General features: G+C 46.7%; 1 protein-coding gene across 5 annotated transcripts in view; it reads left to right on the top strand.

The window, feature by feature from the left end:
• Positions 1–294: 294 nt before the first annotated feature.
• EHMT1 (euchromatic histone lysine methyltransferase 1) overlaps positions 295–25,324 on the top strand; it is a 147,456-nt gene continuing 122,426 nt past the window's right edge. For 3 of the 5 annotated variants that reach the window (XR_004350285.1, XM_032634348.1, XM_032634345.1), the window contains exon 1: positions 295–363. Coding sequence is in view for 4 of the 5 variants with exons in the window: in XM_032634348.1 (XP_032490239.1) it covers positions 301–363 (63 nt within the window). In the remaining variant the exon portion in view is untranslated. The remainder of the gene's footprint in view (positions 364–25,324) is intronic. The other 2 variants (XM_032634346.1, XM_032634347.1) reach the window with 1 other exon arrangement.

Genomic DNA, 25,324 nt, shown 5'->3' with positions numbered 1-25,324 from the left:
AGAGGTCAGGGGTCCTTCCCCAACCCGGCCGGCCCGCTACAGTGCCTACGCAGAATGAGAGAATATAGTGCAAACTGGAGGACTACGGGAGGACGACGTCCAGCGCCCCGCCGAGCCCGGAAGCCCGCTGCGCTGGGCTCCACCCCCGCGGCCGGCCGTCGCGCTCCGGTTCCGGGCGGGGCAGGCCCGCGCCGCGGACGCCGCTCTCGGGCTGCAGCGCGCAGGCGCGGGGGCGGGCGCAGGCGCAGACGCGCGCGACCGGCCCCGCCCCGCCCTGGGCCGCGAAGCGCGGGCGGGGCGATGGCGCGCGGGAGGGGCGGGGCCACGCTGCGGGCCCGGGCCATGGCCGCCGCCGATGCTGAGGTGAGGAGCGGGCCGGCGGCGGGCGCGGGCACGGGCGCGGGCGTGGGGGCGGGGGCGGGCGCGGGCCGGCGGGCCGGGCGGGGCGGGCGCGCGGGCGGGGGCGCGAGCGGGCGGGGTGCGGGCTGGCCGGCGCCTCCTCGCCGCCGCCGTCGCCGCGCCTCAGGCCGAGGCCGGGCCGAGGTGGCCGGGCGTCCGGGCCGCGCTGCGCGGGGCGCGCTTTGTGCGGGCTGGCGGGCGAGGTGAGGGCGCCGGCGAGGCGCGGGCGAGGCGGGGGCGCGGGCGAGGAGAGCCGCCGCCCGCCCCGCCCGCACGCCCGCCCCGCCGGCGCCCCCCGCCCCCCGCCCCCGGGCCGCGGCCGGGAGCCCCGCGGAAGGGGCGGAGGACAAAAGGGAAAGTGGGGCGAGCCGGCCAAGTTGGCGGCGCGAGCGAGGCGAGGCTGTGCGCTCCCGGCGCCGCTCTTGCGCCCGCTGACCTTTCACTTTGTTCCGAAGAGGATGGCTCGGTCTTGAAGGAAAAGTTGGCCGGGCCGGCGCGCTTCTCCCCGGACAATGCTGCCGGCCCCGGTGGCTGTCAGGAGCAGCAATGCACGACTTCGGTTGATTTCCAGGCAAACCGCTCACGCGGGTTTTGCATGTAAAAAGTTCCCATGCTTTTGTTAATGTTCCTGGCCTCCCCTTTGCTCGTCCTCAAGGATAGTTTTTCCCTTGCTTGTAGCAGCAGAGAAAGCAAACTCTTGCGAGATGGGCCACTAGCTTCCCGCAGAAGGGAAAAGCAGGCGGGAGGCGGTGTGCCCGGGGAAGTGCAGAAACTGTGCGCTCTCCGGGCTGACACGAGGGACCAGTTTGGAAAAAAGTGATGATCTAGCAGTTTTTCTGTGAAATTGCTCTATGTGTAGAAACTGCGGGGACTTCTAAAGATCAGAAAGCTAGGGTGTGTGATAAGGCCCTTTTGCAATAACCTGGTGTGTAGACGTAGTATATTTTTATCCAGGTAATGCACAATCTTTTAACATTTCTTTAATTTTCTCTTGCAGTTTTGGGGGGTGTGGATGTAAGTAAACTGGGGAGGTGCAGGGAAGTTCCTAAATTCAACGCAAGGACTGTTTATTGGCACCTTCAACACTCAAGGAGTGTATTAGGTTCAGAAAAACAGAAGAGGTGAATTAGATAACCCCAAGTCACTTGTAGGAGGGAAGATGTGTAGTGATTATGGTATCGTTTATTGAGCAACTTCCGGGTCCCGGGCACTGCAAGCCCTTTAGGTAAGTCCTCTCCTTTAGCTTTCTCTGTTCTGTGCAGCAGGTACTGTTATTTTCTATTTAGCAGATGCGGGAAACAAGGCTTGGAAGCGATTGAATGACTTGGCCTAGCCAGTTACAGGATTAGCAGTTGTTTGGTGTCTGGCACATAGTAGGCTTTTAATTAATAATTGATGAACAAATCGTCCCAGATGTCACTGATTCCACAGGCAGCCTTGAATAGGGGGCTTGACTGAGACAACAGCAATGACAGCTTCTGTTTACTAAGCCTTTACCTGTGTCCAGCCCTGCCTTAGCTGCGTGAATTCACTCATTAAAGCCTGACAGCGATCTTTTGAGGTGGGTACTGTTATATCCCCATTTGCACTGGAGGAAAACAGGCACAGTGTGGCCCCAGGTTACGGAGCTTGTGGTGGAGAAGATGGATGCAGGTGGTCTGCCTCCAGAGACTGTTGAGCTGTGTCTGTGGCTGTCACTTTAAGCTAATGAAAACTCTGGGCTTAGATTCGTGATCCTAAGTGTTTATTATGGAGGTGCACGTTAGGTGAGGGGCCTCCTGGACAGTGGGTAGGCATGAGGTCATCTGTTGCCACTAAATCGGCAAAATGGTTCCTGGGTGAGGGTTTCCCAGTTGCCAGATGATTAAACCAGAAAGTGGTCATTTGAAATTTATCTGACTGTATATTTACTTTTTCTTCTTTTCCTTGACCTAGAAAGAGGTCACCACTTTTTGACACTGAAAAGGACTGCTGAGGTAATGAAATGCATCCCCTGTTTTGTGGATTAGTAAGTGGGGGCTCCTGGGGTTTAATGTATGTTCAGGGTCACCTAAGGCTTTTGACCCAGCAAGACATTACCTTTCAGCAGGAGGGCCTTCCCAGGCAAATTCTGTGCTTTTCTAGCAGGGTGGCTACTATGTGTCTCTTTCTTTAACCTTGTTTTGTGTTTCTTAAAATAATGCATGCACGTGCACAGAGTTTAGAAAGTCAGATAGTGCTAAAAGGCAGTGAAGAAGCTGCCATCCTCTCCTGCTTTTCAAGAGAGGCAGCATCCGCTCTTAGCCTTTGCCTCATGTTTCTAAATAACATGCTTGTGTTGTCATGCCTTCATTCACCAATTTGAGGCGTTATCTGTTGGCTTCCACTAATGGTAGATGACGATTTCAGTTCTCTCATACTCTGTCTCTCATTTAGGTAACTCACAGTTGTGGTTAAATCTATATCAGAATCTTTGTCAGTCTGTTCAGGTCATTTTTGTGCCGTGCTGAGCTAGATGGTAAACCACAATTGGATTTCTTTTCTTGGGCAGACTTTTTTACTTCCCTTGAGTTAGTAATTGCTTTATTTTTCATTGGCCTGATTCCCCTTGAACCTCGGAATAATGTTCCCGCACCTTTCATTCTGTAAAATGTTTCTCAATTTAAGTTTTTACCACTCAGCCCTGTCAGCTCACCAGCCGGTTCCACAGTGCTCCTCAGGCACCCCAGCCCAGACGGGATGCTTGTTTTCTGGGCCTGTGCACATTCCCATCCTGGAGATTCTGGCCCCTTCTCTGCCTCTAATGCTCCCCTCTGTGTGTTCATTCACTCATGGTGGTTGAACTCAGTCTCCAGTAGCTTCCCAGTAGTTTGTTGGGAGGCAGACTTTTGGAACTTGCATGTCTGAAAATGTTTTTATTTTACCACCGCACTTAAAGCATAAGTTTGGCTGGGCTTGGCATTCCAGGTTGCAAGTAATTTTGAAGTTATTGATCCAGTATCTTCTAGTATTTGTTGTTGCTGTTAAAGTCCAGTTTGATTTTTTTTTTTTTTTTTTTGGGCCACACTGTGTGGCTTGTGGGATTTTAGTTCCCCAACCAGGAATTGAACCCGGGCCCTCGGCAGTGAGAGTGCGGAGTCCTAACCACTGGACCGCCAGGGAATTCCCCAGTTGGATTTTTAATCCTTCGTAAGCATTATTCCCACATCAAACTTTTAGGATCCTTGCATCCTTGATTTTCCTAATTTTCATCCAGGTAATGCACAATTATAAAAAAGGCTGTAGCCTTTTTTCATTTATCATACAGGGTACTAAGTAGCCCTGAAATCTGGGGATTGATGTCATTTTATTTATAGGGAGGTTTTGTATTATGTATTTGAGATAGTTTGTTCTCTGTTATTTTCTCTGCGTTCTCTTTTTCCAATTCCTTCATTTGTTTTTTGTTTTGAATAAACTTATTTATTTATTTTTGGCTGTGTTGGGTCTTCATTGCTGTGCGCAGGCTTTCTCTAATTGAGGTGAGCGGGGGCTACTCTTCATTGCGGTGCGTGGGCTTCTCACTGGGGTGGCTTCTCTTGTTGCAGAGCACAGGCTCTAGGCGCACGGGCTTCAGTAGTTATGGCACGTGGGCTCAGTAGTTGTGCCTCGCGGGCTGTAGAGCGCAGGCTCAGTAGTTGTGGCGCACGGACTTAGTTGCTCTGCGGCATGTGGGATCTTCCTGGACCAGGGCTTGAACCCGTGTCCCCTGCATTGGCGGGCGGATTCTTAACTACTGAGCCACCAGGGAAGCCCCCCAATTCCTTTATTTGAATGTTGGACTTCCTGTACTGAATATTCTAATTTTTAAAAATCTTTCCTCCTCGTCATGGCTTGATCTTTTTGTTCTACTTTTTGGGAGTGTGTTTGACAATTTTCCAATTTGTTACTGAATTTTTAACTTCTTTCATATTTTCATGTTCTTTACTGTTCTTTGTTCCTTTTTTTTTTTTTTTTTTTTTTTTTTGCACTACACGGGCTTCTCACTGTTGTGGCCTCTCCCCTTGCGGAGCACAGGCTCCGGACGCGCAGGCTCAGCGGCCATGTCTCACGGGCCCAGCCACTCCGCGGCATGTGGGATCTTCCCGGACTGGGGCACGAACCCACGTCCCCTGCAACGGCAGGCGGACTCTCAACCACTGCACCACCAGGGAAGCCCTCTTTGTTCCTTTTTTTTGTTGTTGTTCCTTTTTTAATGCCTCCTTTTCTTGTTTTATGTATACAGTATCTTTGCTTATCTCTTAATTTCAGTTAAATTTTTAAAATTACAGTTAAATTTTTTAAAAATTAAAAAAATAAAATAAAATTTTGTTTCCTGCACTTTTTCTGTTCCCTATGCATTCCTCTTTGCTGTTGTATCTTTTGGTCTCTTTCATTCGTGCTGGAAACCCTTCTTCCAATGTCTGGTGATCCTTGGCTGTTTATTCATCTTTATGAATAAAGTACTAAAAATGGGAAGCTGAGTGTATTGGGGGACTTGTTGTTGCTTTCACTGGAGGGTCATGACTAATGTTTTTTTTTTTTTAGTGGCTCCCCTCCAAATGTTACTGTCCTCTGGTTCGGTTTCCTTGGAAAGGGAGCCTTCAGTCTCTGCCTTGTGGGATGGATGTTGGAGCTAGGTTAAAGGGCAGGGGGAAGGAGAGGGTCTTCCCAGGGTTCACTGGGTAGCCTTTGCCTAATTCCCTTGCTTTCAGTGAGGTGCCTACTCCTGTCTTTCTTTATGCTGCTCTCCCCAAGTGTGGTATATTCTGGTGGCTTGTGGCTATACAATAGTGCTTGTCTGAGTGTGCAGGAGGGGCCCGGGGACCTGAGGGTCCAGCATTCCTTACTTGGAGTTTTACACCACATCTCATTTCAGCTTCAGGCATCACCTCCGGCTTTAGAGACTTTTCATGGTTCTGTGGGGCCAGTCAGCCTGGTCCTCAGCAGTGACTACCTTGTTAGGTTTCCCTTTCCTCTGCTCTGTGGAGTGATCGAGGTTTCCTCCAGTCTCCGTCTTCCTATTCATGTTTTGTGTAGGGGTTTGAAATGTTTCCTAGGTGGAGTGCCTGTTTTCTCTTTCCTGTTCTTGTCTTTTGTTGATCTTTTGATAAGAGAAGGGAGTGGAAAGTCTTTTCTGCATCCAGAAATCAGAAGCATTTGCTATAAATCTTGAGAAGCAGATTTTCACCCACACTAAAAGAACAGCTATCCTGTGGAAAGGGCTGCCCATCTCAGATCTTACTATGTAGTATGTGGTTCTGGATCATAACCAGGGAAGGTTCTGGAGTCATAACAGAGGTTAGCAAGGGCAGTAAACGTACCTCAGCCCTGATGCCCAAAAGGACATCTGTGGGTAGCTTAGTTGTTGGAGATCCCACACGTGGTCCGTGCCGCAATGGGGACTAGAGCCCCCGCTTACTGCCATATCACAAAACGGTTTTGTATGTTTGACCACGTTTTACTGAGTTTGTCTTTGAAGATAATTTAGCTTATGGGAACCATATTTTGGGCTCTTCCCTTTAGGAACTTTATGTTATTTGCTATTTCATGGGACTTAGCATGTTTGATGGATGCCGTTATCTTACGGTAGGTGGGCAGTTTGGTTTCAGTTTACATTGCTTGCTCAGCAAATCACATAGGGAATGGTGACTGGAGACCAGTTATTTTGGCCTACCGCAGGGTGGTACAAAGGGCATGAGTTCCAGAGTTGAGAAGTTCTCCCACTTACTGTCCCACTTTTATTTTACTTCTAGTATTTTCATTTATTAAAACAAAACAAAAACAAAAAAGTCTAAAGTGGTTTTGGATCTTAAAACACAAAAGATGAAGTGGTTCTTTTTTTTTTAAAAAGTATTTATTTATTTATTTGGCTGCGCCGGGTCTCAGTTGTAGCACGTGGGATCTTCGTTGCAGCATGTGGGCTCTTTTAGTTGCGGCATGCGAGATCTAGTTGCCCGACTAGGGATTGAACCCGGGTCCCCTGCATCAGGAGCGTGGAGTCTTAACCAGTGGACCACCAGGGAAGTCCCTGAAGTGGTTCCTTGAACTCTTCAAAGGTGGCATTTCCTTTGAAGTGGTGTCTTCCCAGATAAGACGTCAGAAGTCACTTTCCCCTTAACGTCACTGTCAGTTGATATTTTACTTTGGAAAAGTTTTTGGACTGCTTTCTGCATCCCACTTTTAATAGGTTTGTAAGTTCTGATCAGAGTATATTTAAAATGCTCTTTCCAAGCGGTCTATAAGCACTGTTGAGCCCCTTCTCTTTATGAGGTGCTATTCTAGATACTGTGTAAGAGGATATGCAAGTTTATGAGATTGGTCTCTGATTTCACAAAATTTAAAGAGTGTGATTGAGCAAATATTACCAAGCGGGAACTGAGATGGAATCAGTTCAAAGTAAACAAGAAAAGGCCCGTGCTGTTGTGCTAATTGCTGCAGGCAGACTTGTGTTGGGAAAGGCCGCTTGAGGAAAATAAGTTAGTCCAGGTCCTAAAGGAGATAAGACGTGAAATGGAAGTGCAGGGTACAGTTGTACCTTTCAGAAAGAAATCAGGCATTTTAGAAAATTTAGAAAATTGAAACCTAGAAAGCGAAGAATGCCAAATATTTGTCATCTGTTTGTTTCTGATCTGAGTGTGCACGTTCGTACTTAAAATCGGCTGTAATCAGTGAGTGCGTGCTGTCTGCACTCTTCTTTCACGGATCATCTCACGTGCTTCTGTGTCTTTTAACATTTTCAGTAGCCACATGGTGTTTGTTTTATAGATGCCCCAGCTTCCTCGGTTATGGGTTGTGACACTGAAGCCTTTGGTACACGGTGGAATTATGGGTCAGAAGGGACACGAGCTGAAGCTAGACAGGTGGGGTTGGGTCATTGAGGGCCTTGTCGCTGTGATAACAAGTTGATGGTCTCCTGAGCAGTATAGACAGTCAGCAAGGGATTATTTTAGGGATTCACATTTTAAAAAGATGATGGAAGCAGGGAGACCACTGAGTAGGCTTGGGCCCTGTGGTGGATTGAGTCAAGGCATATGTGTTTAAATTTATCTTGAGTAGATGAGTTAGTTACATGGTTCAAAATTCAAAAAGTATAAAATTATAAAGGGAAACATCTGCCTCTTTGTCCTCTAACCACTCAATTCTTCTTTTGGCAGGCTACCGGTATTATAATTATTGAGCGTATACAGACAAATGCATATGTAGATATTTCAGAATTTTTACTGCGGAACTTTTTCATACCTACTCAGAAGTACATGTGGTGGTAGAATGAGCTCCATGTTCCTGTCCCCCGATGTCAACAGTTTGTCTCCTCATGGCCACTCCCCAGTCCATCTTCAAATATTTTGAAGCAGTTCTTAGATATATTTCATCTGTATTTCAGTTAATATGGATATTTCAGTCAATAAATATTCAGTCACTGTTCAGATTTTTCATTTCATTTCAAAATATGGTCTATTCATTGCCCTTGATAGGTATCTCTTAATTCTCAGTATATTGATTTCCACGTCTTTATTTTTCTCTTGCAATTAAGTTTTTTTAAAAAAAATATTTATTTATTTGGCTGCACCAGGTCTTAATTGTGGCATGAGGGATCTTCGTTGTGGCATGTGGACTTTTTAGTTGAGGCATGCAGGATCTAGTTCCCCGACCAGGGATCGAACCTGGGCCCCCTGCATTGGGAGTGGTGAGTCTTATGCACTGGACCACCAGCGAAGTCCTGCAATTAAGTTTTTTAAATTAATTAATTTTTTGGGCTGTGTTTGATCTTCGTTGCTGCCCGCAGGCTTTCTGTAGTTGCGGCGAGTGGGCGCTACTCTTCGTTGCAGTGCACGGGCTTCTCATTGCTGTGTCTCCTCTTGTTGCAGAGCACGGGCTCTAGGTGCGCGGGCTTCAGTAGTTGTGGCTCACAGGCTCTAGAGCGCAGGCTCAGTAGTTGTGCGAGGGCTTAGTTGCTCCGCGGCATGTGGGATTTTCTTGGGCCAGGGCTCGGACCTGTGTCCCCTGCATGGGCAGGTGGATTTTTAACCACTGTGCCACTAGGGAAGTCCCCGTAATTAAGTTGTTTTTTTTTTTTTTTGCGGTACGCGGGTCTCTCCCGTTGCGGAGCAAGGCTCCGGACGCGCAGGCTCAGCGGCCATGGCTCATGGGCCCAGCCGCTCCGCGGCATGTGGGATCTTCCCGGACCAGGGCACGAACCCGCGTCCCCTGCATCGGCAGGCGGACTCTCAACCACTGCGCCACCAGGGAAGCCCAGCCTGTAATTAAGTTTTGAAGATAATGGTTTATGTGTCCCAAAGTTTCCCATAACCTTGATTTCGCTGATGACATTCTTACCATGTTGTTTAACATGTTCCTTTGTCCTCTACTTCCTGCCATTGATATTTAAGATCTAGAGCTGCTGCTTTCCAGTGTGATGTCCACTCGCTACATGTGGCTCTTCAGCAGTCCAGATATGGTTAGTGTGAATTGAGATGTGCTGTAAGTGCAAGAATACATGCAGAATTTGCAAGACTTAGTGTGAAAGAGAGAATGTGAATATCATGTTAATACTTTAAAAAATATTGTTTGCATGTTGAAATATATATTTTGGATGTATTAGGTTAAATAACATTTATTAAAAGTAATTTGTGTTTCTAATTTTTTTTTCTTTTTTTTTTGGCAACACGGCATGGCATGTGGGATCATAGTTTCCCAAGTAGGGATCACACGTGTGCCCCCTGCATTAGAAGGTGGAGTCTTAACCACTGGACCACCAGGAAAGTCCGTCTAATTCCTGTTTTAAATGTGGTTACTAGAAAATTAAAAATTACATACGTGGCTCACATTATCTTTCCGTTAGACAGCTCTGGGCTGGGGGCTCCATCAGATGTATAATAGGTTTGTCTTTTAAAAAATTTTAGCAAGAATATGTCATAACTGGTATTAAGTTTTTTATCAGGCACAGTAAATCTTGCTTTGTGATATTAACAGTCATCGGTATTCATTGCTCAGAATCGTTAACTCATTAGGGGTTGCAAAATGGAAGTCTTTATTCGTTAGCTGGAATACTTATACAAAGAAAAACTGTTTAGTGACATGAAGTACAACTCATATGGGCAGGAGGTATAGATTCTTGATACTATTGATAGAGGGACTGACACCCAGTAGCCTCCTAATAAATGCTAGCCTAAGAAAGGCCAGAGAGCTCTCTGTCCTGTGTAGTTTGAAAATTGTATGCTAAGCTGGTTGTTAAGATGATTTCTCTCCTTGGAGTCTAGGTCCTCTCCTCTCCATCAGATTCCAAGGCTGGCATTTAGGCTTAGAGAGTCTTGGTTACTTCCTCGTCCTTGCTGTTTGCCTGTGTTCTGTGAACTCCTTGAACACTAGGGTGAAACAAAATGCCAGTTGTCATATGGGCCAGTGAATGGTCAGGAGTTCCCCCACCTCTGGCTCAGTCTGCCCTTCTGTTTCCTTCTCTTGTAGAAATGGTCTGCTCGAATCTGTCATTATGGATCTGTAGTATCTGTCACCATATCTTTACCAGATTCAATAGCAATAAGACATGTAACCAAAGCACGAAGACTATTTTTTTGGAAATTGTATTAATATATGACATACATACAGAAACATGCACACATTATGTGTCTAGTGTCATATATGTCTCTAGACCCTAGATCAAACAGGGAACATTACCAGAACCACAGAAGCCCCCCCTGGGCCCCTTGCAGTCTGCCGTGTACTTGCCCAAAGGTCACTGCTATCCTGACTTCTGTTACCTTGATTCATTTTGCCTGATTCTGAACTTTGTATAAAGGACATCATGCAGTGTGTACTTACGTTTGCCTTCTTTTGATCAACATTTTGTCTCTAGGATTCATCTGCGTTGCTGTGTACTGTGGTAGTTTGTTCATTCTCATTACTGTATAATATTCCATTGTCTGGATATAGCACAGTTTCATTATTCATTGTACTATGCATGGACGTTTGAGTTGTTTCAAGTTTTGGGGTATTCAGATAAGGTGATGTGAACATTCTTATATGTGTCTTTTGGTGAACATAGGTGCATGTTTCTGTGGGTATGTGCCTAGGAGTGGGGGTGTTGAGTCATGGAATGTGCATACGTATCCAAGGTGGTTGTACTAAAGTACCAGTGTATGGAAGCGCCAGTTGCTCTAAATCCTTGCTAGCACTTGATATTGTTTGTCTTTTTCTTTTTAGCCATTCTGGTAGGTGTGTCTTATTGTGGTTTAATTTGCATTTTCCTGATGACTGTTGATGTTAAGCACCAGTATGCTTTTTTTTTTTTTTTTTTTTTTCGGTACGCAGGCTTCTCACTGTTGTGGCCTCTCCCGTTGCGGAGCACAGGCTCCGGACGTGCAGGCTTAGCGGTCATGGCTCACGGGCCCAGCCGCTCCGCGGCACATGGGATCCTCCCGGACCAGGGCACGAACCCGTGTCCCCTGCATCGGCAGGCGGACTCTCAACCACCGCGCCACCAGGGAAGCCCACCAGTATGCTTTTTGATTATTTTGTTTAGACACTTTTGGGGTGTGCCTACGTAAACTTGTTGTTTTTCTTTCCCTGCTGGGGGTGTATTTTTTTCCTTTATGTGGGTGAATGATATTCCATTGTATGAATGTACTGTGTTTTATTTATACATTTATCAGTTGCTTCCTTTTTTTGGCTATGATGACTAATACTGCTATGAACATTCATGAACAGTGTTTGTATAGACATACGTTTTCATTTCTCTTGGGTGTGTACCTAGGAGTAGCTTTGCTGGGCATGTGTTAACTCTGTGGTAAAGAACTGCCACACTGTTTTCCTTAGCAGCTTTAGCATTTTACATTCCTATCAGCAGTGTATGAGGATTCCAGTTTCTCCACATTCTTGCCAACACTTGTTATTAACTGTCTTTTAGATTATAGCCATTCTGTTGGATGTGGTGTGATATCTCATTGTGCTTTTGATATGGATTTCCCCTAATGACTAATGATGTTGAGCATTTTTTATGTGCTTATTGGCCATTTGTGTATCTTCGTTACAGAAATGTCTATAGAAATCCTTTGCCCATTTCAGTTGGATTGTTTCCATGGTAAGTTGTAAACATTTTTTGTATATTGAAGATTGTAGATACAAATCCCTTATCGATATATGATTAGGAAATATTTTTTCCCATTCTGTAGGTTGTCCTTTCACTTTCTTGATATTGTTCTTTGAAGCGCCAAATGTTTTTAATTTTGATGAAGTACAGTTTATCTGTTTTCTTCTTTGTGTTTTTGGTGTCATATCTAACACTCCCTTGCCAAATCCATTGTTATGAAGTTACCACTGTGTTTTCCTCTGAGTTTTATAGTTTTTTTTTTTTTTGCGGTACACGGGCCTCTCACTGTTGTGGCCTCTCCCATTGCGGAGCACAGGCTCTGGACGCGCAGGCTCAGCGGCCATGGCTCACGGGCCCAGCCGCTCCACGGCATGTGGGATCTTCCCGGACAGGGGCACAGAACCCGCATCCCCTGCATCGGCAGGTGGACTCTCAACCACTGCACCACCAGGGAAGCCCTGAGTTTTATAGTTTTAACTCTTATATTTTGGGCTGTGATCCATTTTGACTTAAATTTGTGTATGGTCTGAGGTAGGGGGTCCAACTTTATTCTTTGCAAGTGGAGATCTAGTTGTCCTAGAACTACTGGTTGAAAGGCTGTTCTTTCCCCCACTGGCTTGTCTGGACACCTGTGTTGTAAATCAATTGACCATAAATGTCAGGACTCGTTTCTGGACTCTCAGTTCTAGTACATTGGTTTATATGTCTGTCCTTGTGTCCGTCGCATGCGATCTTGAACACTGTAGCTTGGGAAGTGGGTTTACCAGCTTTGTTCTTGCTCTTCTGGGTCCCTTGCAGTTCCATGTGAATTTTAGGATTAGCTTGTCCATAGCTGCAGAAAGCCTTTCAGGGTTTTGATAGGAATTGCCTTGATTCTGTGATCCGCTTTGGGGAGCAGTATCCTCATAATTATACTTAGTCCAACAGTCCATGAACGGAGGGTGTGTTTTCATCTGTTTAGGTCTGCTTTACCTTCTTTCAATGTCTTTTTTTTTTTCGTTAGTCAGTTTAGCTAGAGTTTTGTCAATTTTGTTATCTCTTCAAAGAATCAACTTTTGGTTTTGTTGACAGTTTCTGTTTGTCTTTATTCTTTCTTTTTTTAGGTTGTGGTGGGGAGCTGCCGTGCTGCACAGCATACGGGATCTTAGTTCCCCGACCAGGGACTGAACCTGTGCCCTGTGTAGTGGAAGCGCAGAGTCCTAACCACTGGACCGCCAGGGAATTCCCAGTCTCTGTTTTTCTATTCTCTAGTTTTAAATTTCCACTCTAATCTTTATTTCTTCTTCTGTTTCCTTTGGGTATAGTTTGCCGTTTCTGGGATCATTTTTTGTGTGTAAAACATGAGGTGTAGGGGTCAGGATTCATCTTCTTTCATATGGATGTGCGCTTGAACCAGCATCATCTGTTAAAAAGACCATCCTTTATCCACTGTACTTCAGTGTTGCTTTTGCCATAAATGAGAAAAAACCACAGATGTGAGGCTCTAGAATAGACTCTTTCTGTAGTAAGTCCTTACTATCTTCTGTTGTCAGCATTTTTTTTTAAACAAGGAATGTTCTTATTTATCTATTTAGGCTGCGTTGCACCTTAGTTGCAGCATATGGACTCCTTAGTTGCGGCATGCGGACTCATAGTTGTGGCATGCAGGATCTAGTTCCCCAACCAGGGATCGAACCTGTGCTCCCTGCATTAGTAGGCGGAGTCTTACCCACTGGACCACCAGGGAAGTCCCTGCTGTCAGCCTTGATAACAGGTAGAAGGTCACTAAATAGTTGAAGTCTGGTGGCGTTTTCTTTTTTTTTTTTTTTTGCGGTATGCGGGCCTCTCACTCTTGTGGCCTCTCCCGTTGCAGAGCACAGGCTCCGGACATGCAGGCTCAGCGGCCATGGCTCACGGGCCCAGCCGCTCCGCGGCATGTGGGATCTTCCCGGACCGGGGCACGAACCCGCGTCCCCTGCATTGGCAGGCAGACTCCCAACCACTGCGCCACCAGGGAAGCCCTGGTGGCGTTTTCTTTAGGGTTGAAGCTGTGTGTTCAGTCCCCCTGTGCAGGCTGTTTTCCCTGCACATGTAATGGGATACAGTGGGGAAGGGGAAGGTGGATGGTGTGTCTCACAGCCCACACCTGCACGTCGTCATGGTTGTTTGCTGTAGACGTGAGACCAGGTGTCGTGTTGAGACTGTGGACTGTTTGCCAGACAGTCAGCATTCACCTGCCAGCCTCACCTTGACCTTTGGCACATCTTGCAGCTCCCTGTAGTCCTCTCGCTGTCGCGTGGGCTCGTGGTGACAACACACGCCAGGTGCCTGGCTCAGAGCAGGTATTTAGATGATCGTGCCCTCCTCCTCCTCCTCCAGTCTTTTCTTTCACACACGTTGTTTGGTATCCTGCGATGTGCATGGCACAGTGTTCGGGTTGAAGGATGCACTGGCAGAGAGAGAGCCATGGGAGAAGCACACCGGGCATTGGGGTGCCTCCAGGAGGGGGGCTGGCGGGGCAGGTAGGGCTGGGGTGAGGAGGCAGAGTGCGCAGCACTGGCGGAACCCCTGCTCTTGCAGCCGGGGTGCTTTGTTGTGAGACAGTTTAAAGTGTGGGGCTGGGGTGTGGGAATTTTCAGCAGTGAACTTTTGCTTGGGGGACACACTGAACGGGGGGCAGCTTGGGAGCCCGTCTCAAGTGCCGTCAGTGAATGGAGTTGCTGTTTTCTGGAAATGAGTCCTGTCTGGTCGGGTGGACCCTGCCATTGGCCCCTGCAAGGGTCCATTTATTCACGTGGATGCACTTTTACCTTTTTAAGAAGGCTCTTGCAGGTCAATAATCATGATAATGTCTAGTGATTTTTTTCTAGTGTGTGTTACGAGGTAAGTACTAAGTGACTTATGTGGGGTTTTTCACTTAATCCCAACAACCACCCTATCAGATAGGGTTACCGTCCCACTTTCTCCATTTCACAGAGGAGGAAAAGGAGGCGATGTGGTGTTCTGCCTGTGCTTTTAGCCAGGCAGTGTGAAGTTCAGACCAAAGGATAGCAAAACAGTAAAACCTCTTTGAAGGTCAGAGAAGCATGTAAATTCAGGTTTCCTACCCATAAACTGTCTTAGCTGCAAACCGGGACGAAACGGGGAGGCACAGTCCGTCCTGTGTGTGCATGCGTGCCACCCAGCGTGTGGGACAGGCAGGTCGCCCGCAGGTGCTGGGCTTCGCTGGGTTTCCCTTGCACAGCGTGGTGCTGGGACATTTGAGGCAGCTCTGCGGGAAGCGTGTAACCCCTACTCCTTCTTTGTCTTTTCTCCCGTCGAGTTTCTGTCTCCGTGTTTTGGCCTGTCTGCTGTGAACTATTTGATCATTGTGCAAAGCAGTGCCTGGTACTTCTTGTGGTTGAGATACAGGTTTATCCTTCAGCCTTACGCTTTATGTTTCTAGTTTCTGTTGTTTCAGGTCATATAATTTTGCTCTATAAAATTTGTATGTGTGAAGGAAACGGGTGGGCTCCAGGCTCCTTCCTGCCTCTGTCCCCTCTCTCTCCTCCCTTCTGGGACAGAGAAGCTTCTGCTGAGCGCCTGCTGTAGGAAGATGGCCTGGGTCTCGCTCTCAAGGACCCGAGCCTGGCGATGGACACCGCTGTGACTGTAGAGACACCGTCGCGCTGCCTCGGGTGCTCGGCCTTCACTCTCCGTGTGTGGGGACCTAGGACGGCAGTGCCCCCGGGGTGTGTGCAGAGACCTGGTCGGAAAGTCCTTTGTGAGGATGATGCCACCCTCGTGGCCACTCTGCCCTCCTGTTCTGTTTGTGCCGCCGTATAGACCGACTCCTCCCTGGTCTCAGGTTCAGACTTCTCTCCTGCAGGAGTGCGGTCCTTGCTTTGGGTTTTGTCAGTCAACACTCAGCATGTTGAACTGAGGTTTGGGGCGGCCTCCGCTTCCTGGTTCAGATCTCTGTGGCACTGCCTGTGTGCACCAGCACCCCAGGGTGGAGCAGCCCGGCGGGTGTTCCAGAAGGGTCAGCAGGAGGGATCCCGTGCATCACCCTGCTGTCCAGAGGTGCTGGATGCTGGGGCGAACGGGGACTTTGCTGGGAGGTCCCGTTTGGGCAGGACCTGAAAGAATTCATGTTTGCTGGTCAGAGAACCAGGGTCTCTGAGGTCCTTGAGGGCCAGGACTGAGGCTGCCTCCAGTCAGTGGTGCGAGGGGCTCCCCTTCCCTGGGAGTGTGGTGGATGCTGGTGGGCCCACCCAGGCGGTCCCTGTGCTCTGGTGCTGGGGACCCAGTGGGACACGGGAGTGAGGGAAGAGCTCACCTGCTCTCTCCCACTGCCCAGAGGAAGGCAGGGCCTACTCTGTTCACCACCAACGCTTCAAGGGCTGGTCAGCTGAAGGGAGGATGGATGTAGGCTGACTGGGCATTGGGACCCAGTCCATCTACCTGGCCTTGTGTCTTAGGATGGAATTGATAGCCATGGACTATTACCTGTCTGGTGTGTGAAAATAAAATGCTCTGTGGCAGTATTGTGATAAGACTGTTCAAAAGGGACAGAAACTTCACTTGGTGGGCCTTGACTGCTTCAGTTGATTTTAAGGGTTGCCTTGTTTTGATTTGTTTTAATTTACGAGCAATTAGTCAATGAGTGCAAACTCTTTTGGGTGCTACAATGGAAGTAGAACTTTTTTTCTTTAAATATTTATTTATTTATTTGGCTGTGCCGGGTCTTAGTTGCGGCATGCATGTGGGATCTAGTTCCTTGGGATCGAACCCGGGCCCCCTGCTTTGGGAGCACGGAGTCTTAACCACTGGACCACCAGGGAAGACCCAGAACTTTTAGGCATGTTTTTTTTTTTTTTTTTTTTTTGCGGTACGCGGGCCTCTCACTGTTGTGGCCTCTCCCGTTGCGGAGCACAGGCTCCGGACGCGCAGGCTCAGCGGCCACGGCTCACGGGCCCAGCCGCTCCGCGGCATGTGGGATCTTCCCGGACCGGGGTACAGAACCCGCGTCCCCTGCATCGGCAGGCGGACTCTCAACCACGGTGCCACCAGGGAATGGTGGCATGGTTTTAAGATGAGGATCAGAACTTTTAGATCCTGATATTCTGGAACATGTGTGAACTGTTTCAGAACGTGTTGAGGGAATCAACAAATTGCCCTTGTGGGTTGTCACATGTATTCTTTCCTGGAATATTGCTTTTGTGTTTGCTCTTTCTCCTGTGCTCTTGTACCATATCCAGGATTATTACCTCTTTGCAAGAACGCTGCCGTCTGTTAGTTCCAACGGAGACGATGAATGGGTAGCTTGGCACTCTCAGGGCAGCAGGGCCCTTCCACTTGCAGAGCGCTCCCCTTGCCTGTGGCGGGTAGACTGTGAGCACTGTCCCTGGTTCATTTGTTTACCATCATGCAGGCCTTCAGTCAGCCTTACAGGTGAGGCCCAGGCTGGAGGCGAGTCACCTGTTCTTTGGAGGAGGCTGGGGCACCGTGTTCAAGGGGAGACATGGAGGACGGAGAGACGGCGCGAGGAGGGCGGGCCCAGTGAGGCCTTGTACTTCAGGTGGGTGGGCAGTCTCTGGAGGGACTCGGGTGGAGGGGCGGAGGGGCACGGCCAGAAGGCATTGAAGTATGCTGGTGAGCGGTGGAGCTTGGGCGAGGGTGGGAACAGCTGAGGTGCTAAGAATAGGTCAGACTGTCAGTGTGTGTTTGAAGGAAGAGCAAAAGGGGAGGGGTGTGAAAGAAGTGAGCACCCTCGAGAATGCAGTTGTCATTTCTTGAGATGGTAGACTTTCAGAGGTGATCGTCGAACAGGGAGAAGGTGGGTCCACAGAGTGCAGAAGAGAGGCTGGGCCTGCACCTGGTGCTGAAGAGGGCTGTGGAGCCCAGGCCCCCAAGATCACGCTACGGGGCCCCAGGGGAAGCCAGCGAAGGAGACCGAAACAGCGGAGAACGTGGAGGAAGTGGTGCGAGAACACAGGTGGCCAGTCTGTCTGCCATTGCTGAGAGCAGGTGTATGGACACTCACAGCTGATTCTTGCGTGTGACGGTGTGTGGCTTACTGGGGGCCTTAGGAAACCGCTGTATTCCGTATGTGACATAACTTCAGCACCACCTGTATGTGGCAGGCATTGTCTTGCTCTCTAGATGTTCGGTGAGTTTCCCTCATGGCTGACGAGTGTTAGAGCCACTTCTGCCCGGGCACACATGGGAAAGTGCTGTGGAGGGGCGTTCTAAGGTCACGAAGAAATCACAGAGGGTACATCATAGATGTCAGTGCGAAGAATCAACCCTCCACCCTAATTCTGGAAAATGCAGAGAAGTTGAGTCACCAGGACGAAGCCTGAGTTTCTGTGATGGGGTGCAGAGCACAGAGCCACTGCTGGTGGGGAGGAGAGTCCTGCTGGCTGCAACCCCAGCCCCGACAGGGAAGGTTAACCCGCCCTGCTTGGTGATTTTGAGAGTCAGACGAGATGGTGTGTGTGAATAAGCCTTATGAAGTGTGAACAGTTATGAGTATTAATGTTTTGAGACCACTTGCTTAAGTGCTTTGTGGATGTTTCTTTTATCATCGTCCTAGGGTGTAGTGCCACGTAGGGCAAGGAGCCAGCTGAGGTAGCTGGTCCAGTGGTTAGAAGCCAAGCTTGGGATTCTTGTCCTTATCCTAAGGGCAGTAGGAGAGCTTTAGGGATGGGAGTGGCGTGGTCAGGTGTGCATGTTAGGAAGGTCTTTCTGGCTGCTGTGTAAAGAATGGATTGTAGAGCAACAGCAGTGGACGAAGCAGTCCTCGAGGAGATGGGTGATGCTCCTTCCCTGTGGTGGCCAGTTTGATGTGGCGGATGAGGCAGGAGGGGTGAGGATGGTTCCTGGCGGAGTGGATGGTGGTTCCATTCGTTGAAATAGGCACAGACATGCTCAGGTCAGCTCCAGGCGTCGTTTGTTCCAGAGGTGGCAAAGGTCAGATAGTAAATATTTTAGGCTTTGTGCACCAAGAAGCAAAATTAAGGATAATTGCATAATTTTTTATTGACAAAAGTAAAAATATAATAATAATTGACTGCTTTTCTCCCCCTTCTTGGTAATACAGATCTACTAATCAGAAGAATGGAAGTTTTGGAAGGATATTTTACTTAAATTTGGGTTTAGAGTTGGTTCCCTGTCATCAAAATCTATTGGAAATGTTCATCTGTTGATGCTGATCTTTTTTTTTTTTTTTTTTTTTGCGGTACGCGGGCCTCTCACTGTTGTGGCCTCCCCCGTTGCGGAGCACAGGCTCCGGATGCGCAGGCCCAGTGGCCATGGCTCACGGGCCCAGCCGCTCCGCGGCATGTGGGATCCTCCCGGACCAGGGCACGAGCACGTGTCCCCTGCATCGGCAGGCGGACTCTCAACCACTGCGCCACCAGGGAAGCCCCGATGCTGATCTTTGACACAATTTTCTGTATCTCTGAAAATGTCTTCACACTGATAAGTATTGCCAAATGCCAGTATCAGTCTAGGAGTATATGATTTTTTTTTAAACTTCAGATGTAATTCATATATCGTAAACGTCACATTTTTAAAGTGTACTATTTAGTATTTTTTCCTGAGTTTTGCAGCCATCACCACTGTCTAATTCCAGAACATCTCTATCACCCTGAAAAGAAACACCATACCCATAAGCAGTCATTCCTTATTCTTCCCTCTCCCCAGCCCTTGGCAATCACTGATCTACTTTCTGTCTTATGGATTTGCCTATTTTGGATGTTTCATATAAATGGAATCATACAATAAATGCCTTTTGTGATCATCTTCTTTCATGTAACATAATGTTTTCAAGGGGCATCCACGTTGCAGGATGTGTCAGCATATTCCTTTTTATGGCCAAATAACATTCCGTTGTGTGGATATAGCACATTTTGTTTCTCTTTTTCGGTAGATGGACTTTTGGGTTGATTCTGCTTTTTGGGTATTATGAATAATGCTGCTGTGAATATTTGAGTGCAGGTTTTTGTCTGGTGGACCTCTGCTCACTTCTCTTGGCTGTATACCTAGTGTTGGGATTGCTGGGTCATATGGTAACTACTGATTGAGTAATTATCAGACCGTTCTGCAGGTGACTATTTTATACCCACCAGCAGTGTGCGAGAGTTCCAGCTTTTCCTCATCCTTGCCCACACTTTTTATTGTCTGTCTTTTTGGTAGTAGCCATCCTAGTGAGTGTGATGTGGTATCTCATTGTGGTTTTATTTTGTATTGATGATTAGTGATGTTGAGTATCTTCTTATGAGCTTATTAGCCATTCATATATCTTCTTTGGAGGAATGTCTATTCAGATCCTTTGTCCACTTTTAATTTGGTTGTCTTTTTATTATTGAGTTGTAAGAGATTTTATGTATTCTGGACACAAGTCTCTTATTAGGTATATGATTTGCAAAACATATTTTTTTCCATTCTGTGGTTGTCTTTCACTTTCTAATTTTTCTTTGATGGTGTCCTTGGAAGTACAAGTATTTTTTTTTTTTTACATCTTTATTGGAGTGTAAGCACAAGTTTTTAATTTTGATAAGTCCAATTTAAAAAAAGTTTTCCTTTGGTTGCTCATACTTTTGGTGCCATATAATTGCCTAATGTATGTCATGAAATTGGTTTTCTTGTAAGGGTTTTATAGTATTTAGGTCTTACCTCTGTTTTGAGTTGCTTTTTGTGTATGATATGAGGTAAGAGCACAACTTCATTCTTTGTGTGTGGCTCTCCAGTTGGTCCACCGCCATTTGTTGAAGACTGTTCTTTCCCCATTGAATTGTTTTGGCATCCTTGTTGAAGATCAGTTGACCATAAATGTGAGAGTTTATTTCTTGATTCTCAGATCTATTCCATTGCGGTATATGTCTGTCCTTCTGCCGGTACCACCTTGTCTTGATTTTTGTAGTAATGTAATAAGTAAAATAAATGGGCAAGTGTGAGTCCTCCAGCTTAGTTCTTCTTTTTCAAGATCTCTTTAGGCTCATCTGGGACTCTCGTACTTCCTTATGAATTTTAGGAACAGGTTGATATCTGCAAAAGAGCCTTCTGGGATTTTGATAGGGATTGTGTTGAATATGTAGATCAGTTTGGGGTATTTCCATCTTAAGTCTTCCAATCCATGAATACAGGATGTGTTTCCATTTGCTTAAGTCTTTAATTTTCTTTTTTAAAAAAATATTTATTTATTATTTTGGTTGCACCGGGTCTTAGTTGCAGCATGCGAACTCTTAGTTGCAGCATGCCTGATCTAGTTCCCTGACCAGAGATCGAATCCAGGCCCCCTGCATTGGGAGTGCGGAGTCTTTACCCACTGGACCACCAGGGAAGTCCCTTTTTGATGTTTTTGTAACAAAATTGTTTTCTTAATTTCATTTTTAGGTTGTTCATTGCTAGTGTATAGAAATCTGATTGATTTTTATATATCAATCTTGTATCATGCAGCCTTGCTGAGGTTGTTCATTAGGTCTAACAGTTTTTTTGTGGGTACTTTTGGATTTTCTGTATACTAGATCATGTTGTCTGGGAATCAAATTAGTTTTGCTTCTTCCTTTCAAATCTGGATTCCTGTTATTTCTTTTTCTTGCCTAATTACTATAACTAGAACCTCTAGTAAAATGTTGAGTAGAAGTGGTGAAAGTAGTCATCCCTGTCTTATTCCTATTTTTAGGGGAAAACATTTAGTCTTTCACTATTAAAGTATGATATTAGCCTTGGGTTTTCATAGATGCCCTTTATCAGTTTGAGGTAGTTCCCTCTATTCCTAAGTTGTTGAGTGTTTTTATCAGAAAGGGGTATTAGATTTTGTTAAATGCTTTTTCTGCATCTTTTGAGATGATCATACGATTTTTTCTTTTATTTTCTTAATATGGTATATAGTACATGATTTCATATGTTGCACCAACTCTGTGTTTCTGCAGTAAATTCACTTTGTCATGGTTGTGAATCCTTTTTACATCTTGTGGCATTTGGTTTACTAGTATTTTGTTGAGGACTTTTGCATCTGTATTCATAAGGGGTATTATATTGGCCCATAGTTTTCTTTTTTGTGTGATGTCTTCGTGTGTTTGGTGTCAGTAATACTGGCTTCGTAGAATGAGTTGGGAAGTGTATTCTTCTCTTCTGTTTTTTGCATTTGTGAAGGGTTTGTTCTTTAAATAATTGGTGTAATTCACCTGTGAAGCCATTTGGTTCTGGGCTTTTCTTTTTTAGACTTTCTTTTTTTAAAAAAAATTATTTTTGGCTGCGTTGGGTCTTCATTGCTGCGCATAGGTTTCCTCTAGTTGCGGTGAGCAGGAGCTACTCTTTGTTGTGGTGTGTGGGCTCCTCATTACCGTGGCTTCTCGTTGCGGAGCATGGGCTCTAGGCGTGTGGGCTTCAGTAGTTGTGGCACGCGGGCTCAGTAGTTGTGGCTCTCGGGCTCTAGACCGCAGGCTCAGTAGTTGTGGCGCACGGGCTTAGTTGCTCCGCAGCATGTGGGATCTTCCCGGCCCAGGGCTTGAACCCATGTCCCCAGTCTTGGCAGATAGATTCTTAACCACTGCTCCACCAGGGAAGTCCTCTGGGCTTTTCTTTGTCAGAAATGTTTTTCTTTTTTGGCTGTGCCTCACGGCTTGTGGGATCTCAGTTCCCTGACCAGGGATTGAACCTGGGCCATGGTAGTGAAAGCCCGAATCCTAACCACTAGGCCACCAGGGAACTCCCTGTTGGAAGTTTTTTGATTATTTAATCTCTTCACTTTTTATAGGTGTTCAGGTTTTCTAATTATTCTTGAGTCATTTTTGGTGTTCTGTATCCTTCTAGGTATTTGTTCATTTCTCCTACGGTATCTATTTTTTTGGCATACAGTTGCTTATAGTAGTTCCTATAGTATTTCCTTTTTATTTTTTAGAGGGTTGGTAGTAACATTCCCTCCTGACTTTAATAATTTGAGTCTTCTCTCTTTCTTGGTCAGTCTAGTCAAAGGTTTGAGTTATGTTGAAGTTGCAAAGAAGTAACTTTTATTTATTTGGCTGCACCAGGTCTTAGTTGTGGCATGTGGGATCTTTGTTGCAGCATGCAAGCTCTTAGTTGTGGCATGTGGGATCTAGTTCCCTGACCAGGGATTGAACCTGCCCCCTGAATTGGGAGCGTGGAGTCTTAGCCACTGGACCACCAGGGTAGTCCCCGCAAAGAAGTAACTTCTGATTTTGTTGATTCCTTATTGTTTTTCTGTTCTCTATTTTATTTATTTCCACTCTAATCTTTTTTTCCTTCCTTTTGCCTGCTTTGGGTTTTGTTTTCTTTTTTCTAGTTTCTTAAGGTTTGAAGCTTAGGATCTTGGCATGAGTTCTTTTCTGATACAGGAGTTTAAATCTATACTGTTTCCCTCAAAGTGTTTCTTTCCTGTGTAGTAGGTTGAATTATGTTCCCCAGAAAGGTACATTGAAGTCCTAACTTCCCAGTATCTCAGAACGTGACCTTATTTGGAAATAGGGTCATTGCAATGAGTTCAGATGAGGTTGTAGGGTGGGTCCCTGATTCAGTATGATTGGTGTCAGCATCAGAGAGAATGCCTTGTGAGCATAGACCTGCACAGAGGGAAGACGATGTGAAGATACCCAGGAGGAAGGTGGCCATCTGATTGGAGTGAGTGTCTACAAGGCAGGGAATGACAAGGATTGCTGGTGAACACAAAGGCTGGAGAGGCAAGGAGGATGCCTCCCCTAGAGCCATCAGAGAGGGCATGGCCCAGCTGGCACCTTGACTTTGGACTTCTGGCCTCCAGAACTATGAGACAATGAATTTCTGATGTTTTAATTCACCCAGTTTATGGTATTCTGTTATGGCGGCCCTAGAAAACCAAAACAAGGTACTGGACTTCCCTGGTGGTGTAGTGATTAAGAATCCACCTGCCAGTGCAGGGGACACAGGTTCGAGCCCTGATCTGGGAAGATCCTATTTCACATGCCACGGAGCAACTAAGCCCATGTGCCACAACTACTGAGCCTGCGCTCTAGAGCCCACAAGCCACAACTCCTTAGCCCGCACACCACAACTACTGAAGCCCGTGAGCCTAGAGCCCGTGCTCCGCAACAAGAGAAGCCACTGCAATGAGAAGCATGCACACCGCAATGAAAAGTAGCACCTGCCCGCTGCAACTGGAGAAAGCCCACGCACAGCAGCGAAGACCCAATGCAGCCAAAAAAAAAAAAAGAGAAACAAAAAACAAAACAAGATGCTTCCTATAAATTTTGATATGTTGTGTTTTCATTTTTTTTTTCTTTTCGAAATATGTTCTGTTTTCCCATGTGATTTCTTTGACCCATGGGTTATTTAGAATTGTGTTGTTTAATTTCTAAATGTTTAGGTATTTCCTGGATTTCCCTGTTTTGTTGATTTCTAATATAATTCCACTATGGTCAGAGGACATACTTTAATTTCAGTTTGTTTAGATTTGCTAGATTTTTTTAAAATGGCTATATTATATTCTGTCCTGGGGAATGTTTGATGAACATTGATCAGAATGTGGACTCTGCTGTCCAGGTGTGTCAGGTGAGATGGTCCATAGTATTGAGTCTTCTTATCCTTCCTCCTTTTTTTTTTAGTTACTGCATCAGTTACTGACAGTAGGGTTTTGGAATCGCCAACTGTTGTTGAATTTTCTTTTCCTTTCAGTTGTCAGTTTTTTTTTTTTTTTGCTGTACCCAGGCCTCTCACTGTTGTGGCCTCTCCCGTCGCGGAGCACAGGCTCCGGACGCGCAGGCTCAGCGGCCATGGCTCACGGGTCCAGCTGCTCCGTGGCATGTGGGAGCTTCCCGGACCGGGGCACGAACCCGTGTCCCCTGCATTGGCAGGCGGACTCTCAACCACTGCGCCACCAGGGAAGCCCTATAACAAACATTTAATGCCTTCTGCATGTCGGCTTTTGAATTGGGAGTCAGATGAGAATAAACGTGGTGCCTTGTCTCTATGGAGGTCCTTGTGTTCTAGTTTTGAGAAAGACACACAGTTACACAGTTTGATAATTGCTATTAAAAGAGAGCAATTGCTATTAAAATTGCTCTCAAGAGGGAGAAGGTGTAGGAGCAGCATAGGGGAAATGCCTTCCTGTTGGGGTGCTTAGGGAGGGCTCCCGTGTGCTCATTCCTGCCTCAGGCTGAGACCATGGCTCTCTGGCTCAGGAATCCAGATGGAATCTTGGTGAAGGGTTGGCTCCTGCACGTGTTCAGACTGGAGTGGAGAGGTGGCTGCCACCTACCTCCAACAAGCTGGCCGTGGCCCTGTGTGGTTTGTGAACATTTGACATTTGTTCACACCAAACTGAGATGTGCTCTAAGTGTGACGTGCACACTGGATTTCAGAGGCTTTTGAGATGTTTTGTGCTTTTCGGGGTACTGTTTTTTTTTTGTTTCTTGTGTTTTTTTAAATTGGTTACATGTTGAACTGGTAACATTTTGGATGTGTACTGGGTTAAATAAAATAAATCAAAATTAATTACTCCTATTTCTGCTTCTTAACATGGCTGCTGGAAAATGTAGAATTATACTTGTGGCTCATACTGTGTTACCGTTGGATAGTGTTGCCCTGGGCTGAAGACTTTTCGAGTTTGTCTTGACTTTGGCCCATCTAGGATAAGAATGCTGCAGTCTAGGGGGAGAATGACAGGTTAATTCTCCAGGAAGAGGGCTAAAGAGTAAGGATTCTGAGTGGAAGGCGGGAGGAATGCACCCGTTGGGGTGAGGGGAGCCCTGGCTTGGGCAGAAGCCGGCAGTTAGGATGTGGGCTGGTGGCGGCCGCCTAGCCTGGGTCAGGGCTCAAGTGTGGGTCAGAGCGGCTGGAACAGAGCGATGTGGGGCTGGTGTGCCTGCCGCTCTCTTGTCTGTG

This window comes from Phocoena sinus, chromosome 6 (genome assembly GCF_008692025.1).
Source record: "Phocoena sinus isolate mPhoSin1 chromosome 6, mPhoSin1.pri, whole genome shotgun sequence".
Taxonomy (NCBI): domain Eukaryota; kingdom Metazoa; phylum Chordata; class Mammalia; order Artiodactyla; family Phocoenidae; genus Phocoena; species Phocoena sinus.
Note: the sequence above shows the minus strand (reverse complement) of the source record. Positions and strands in the feature narration are given on the sequence as shown.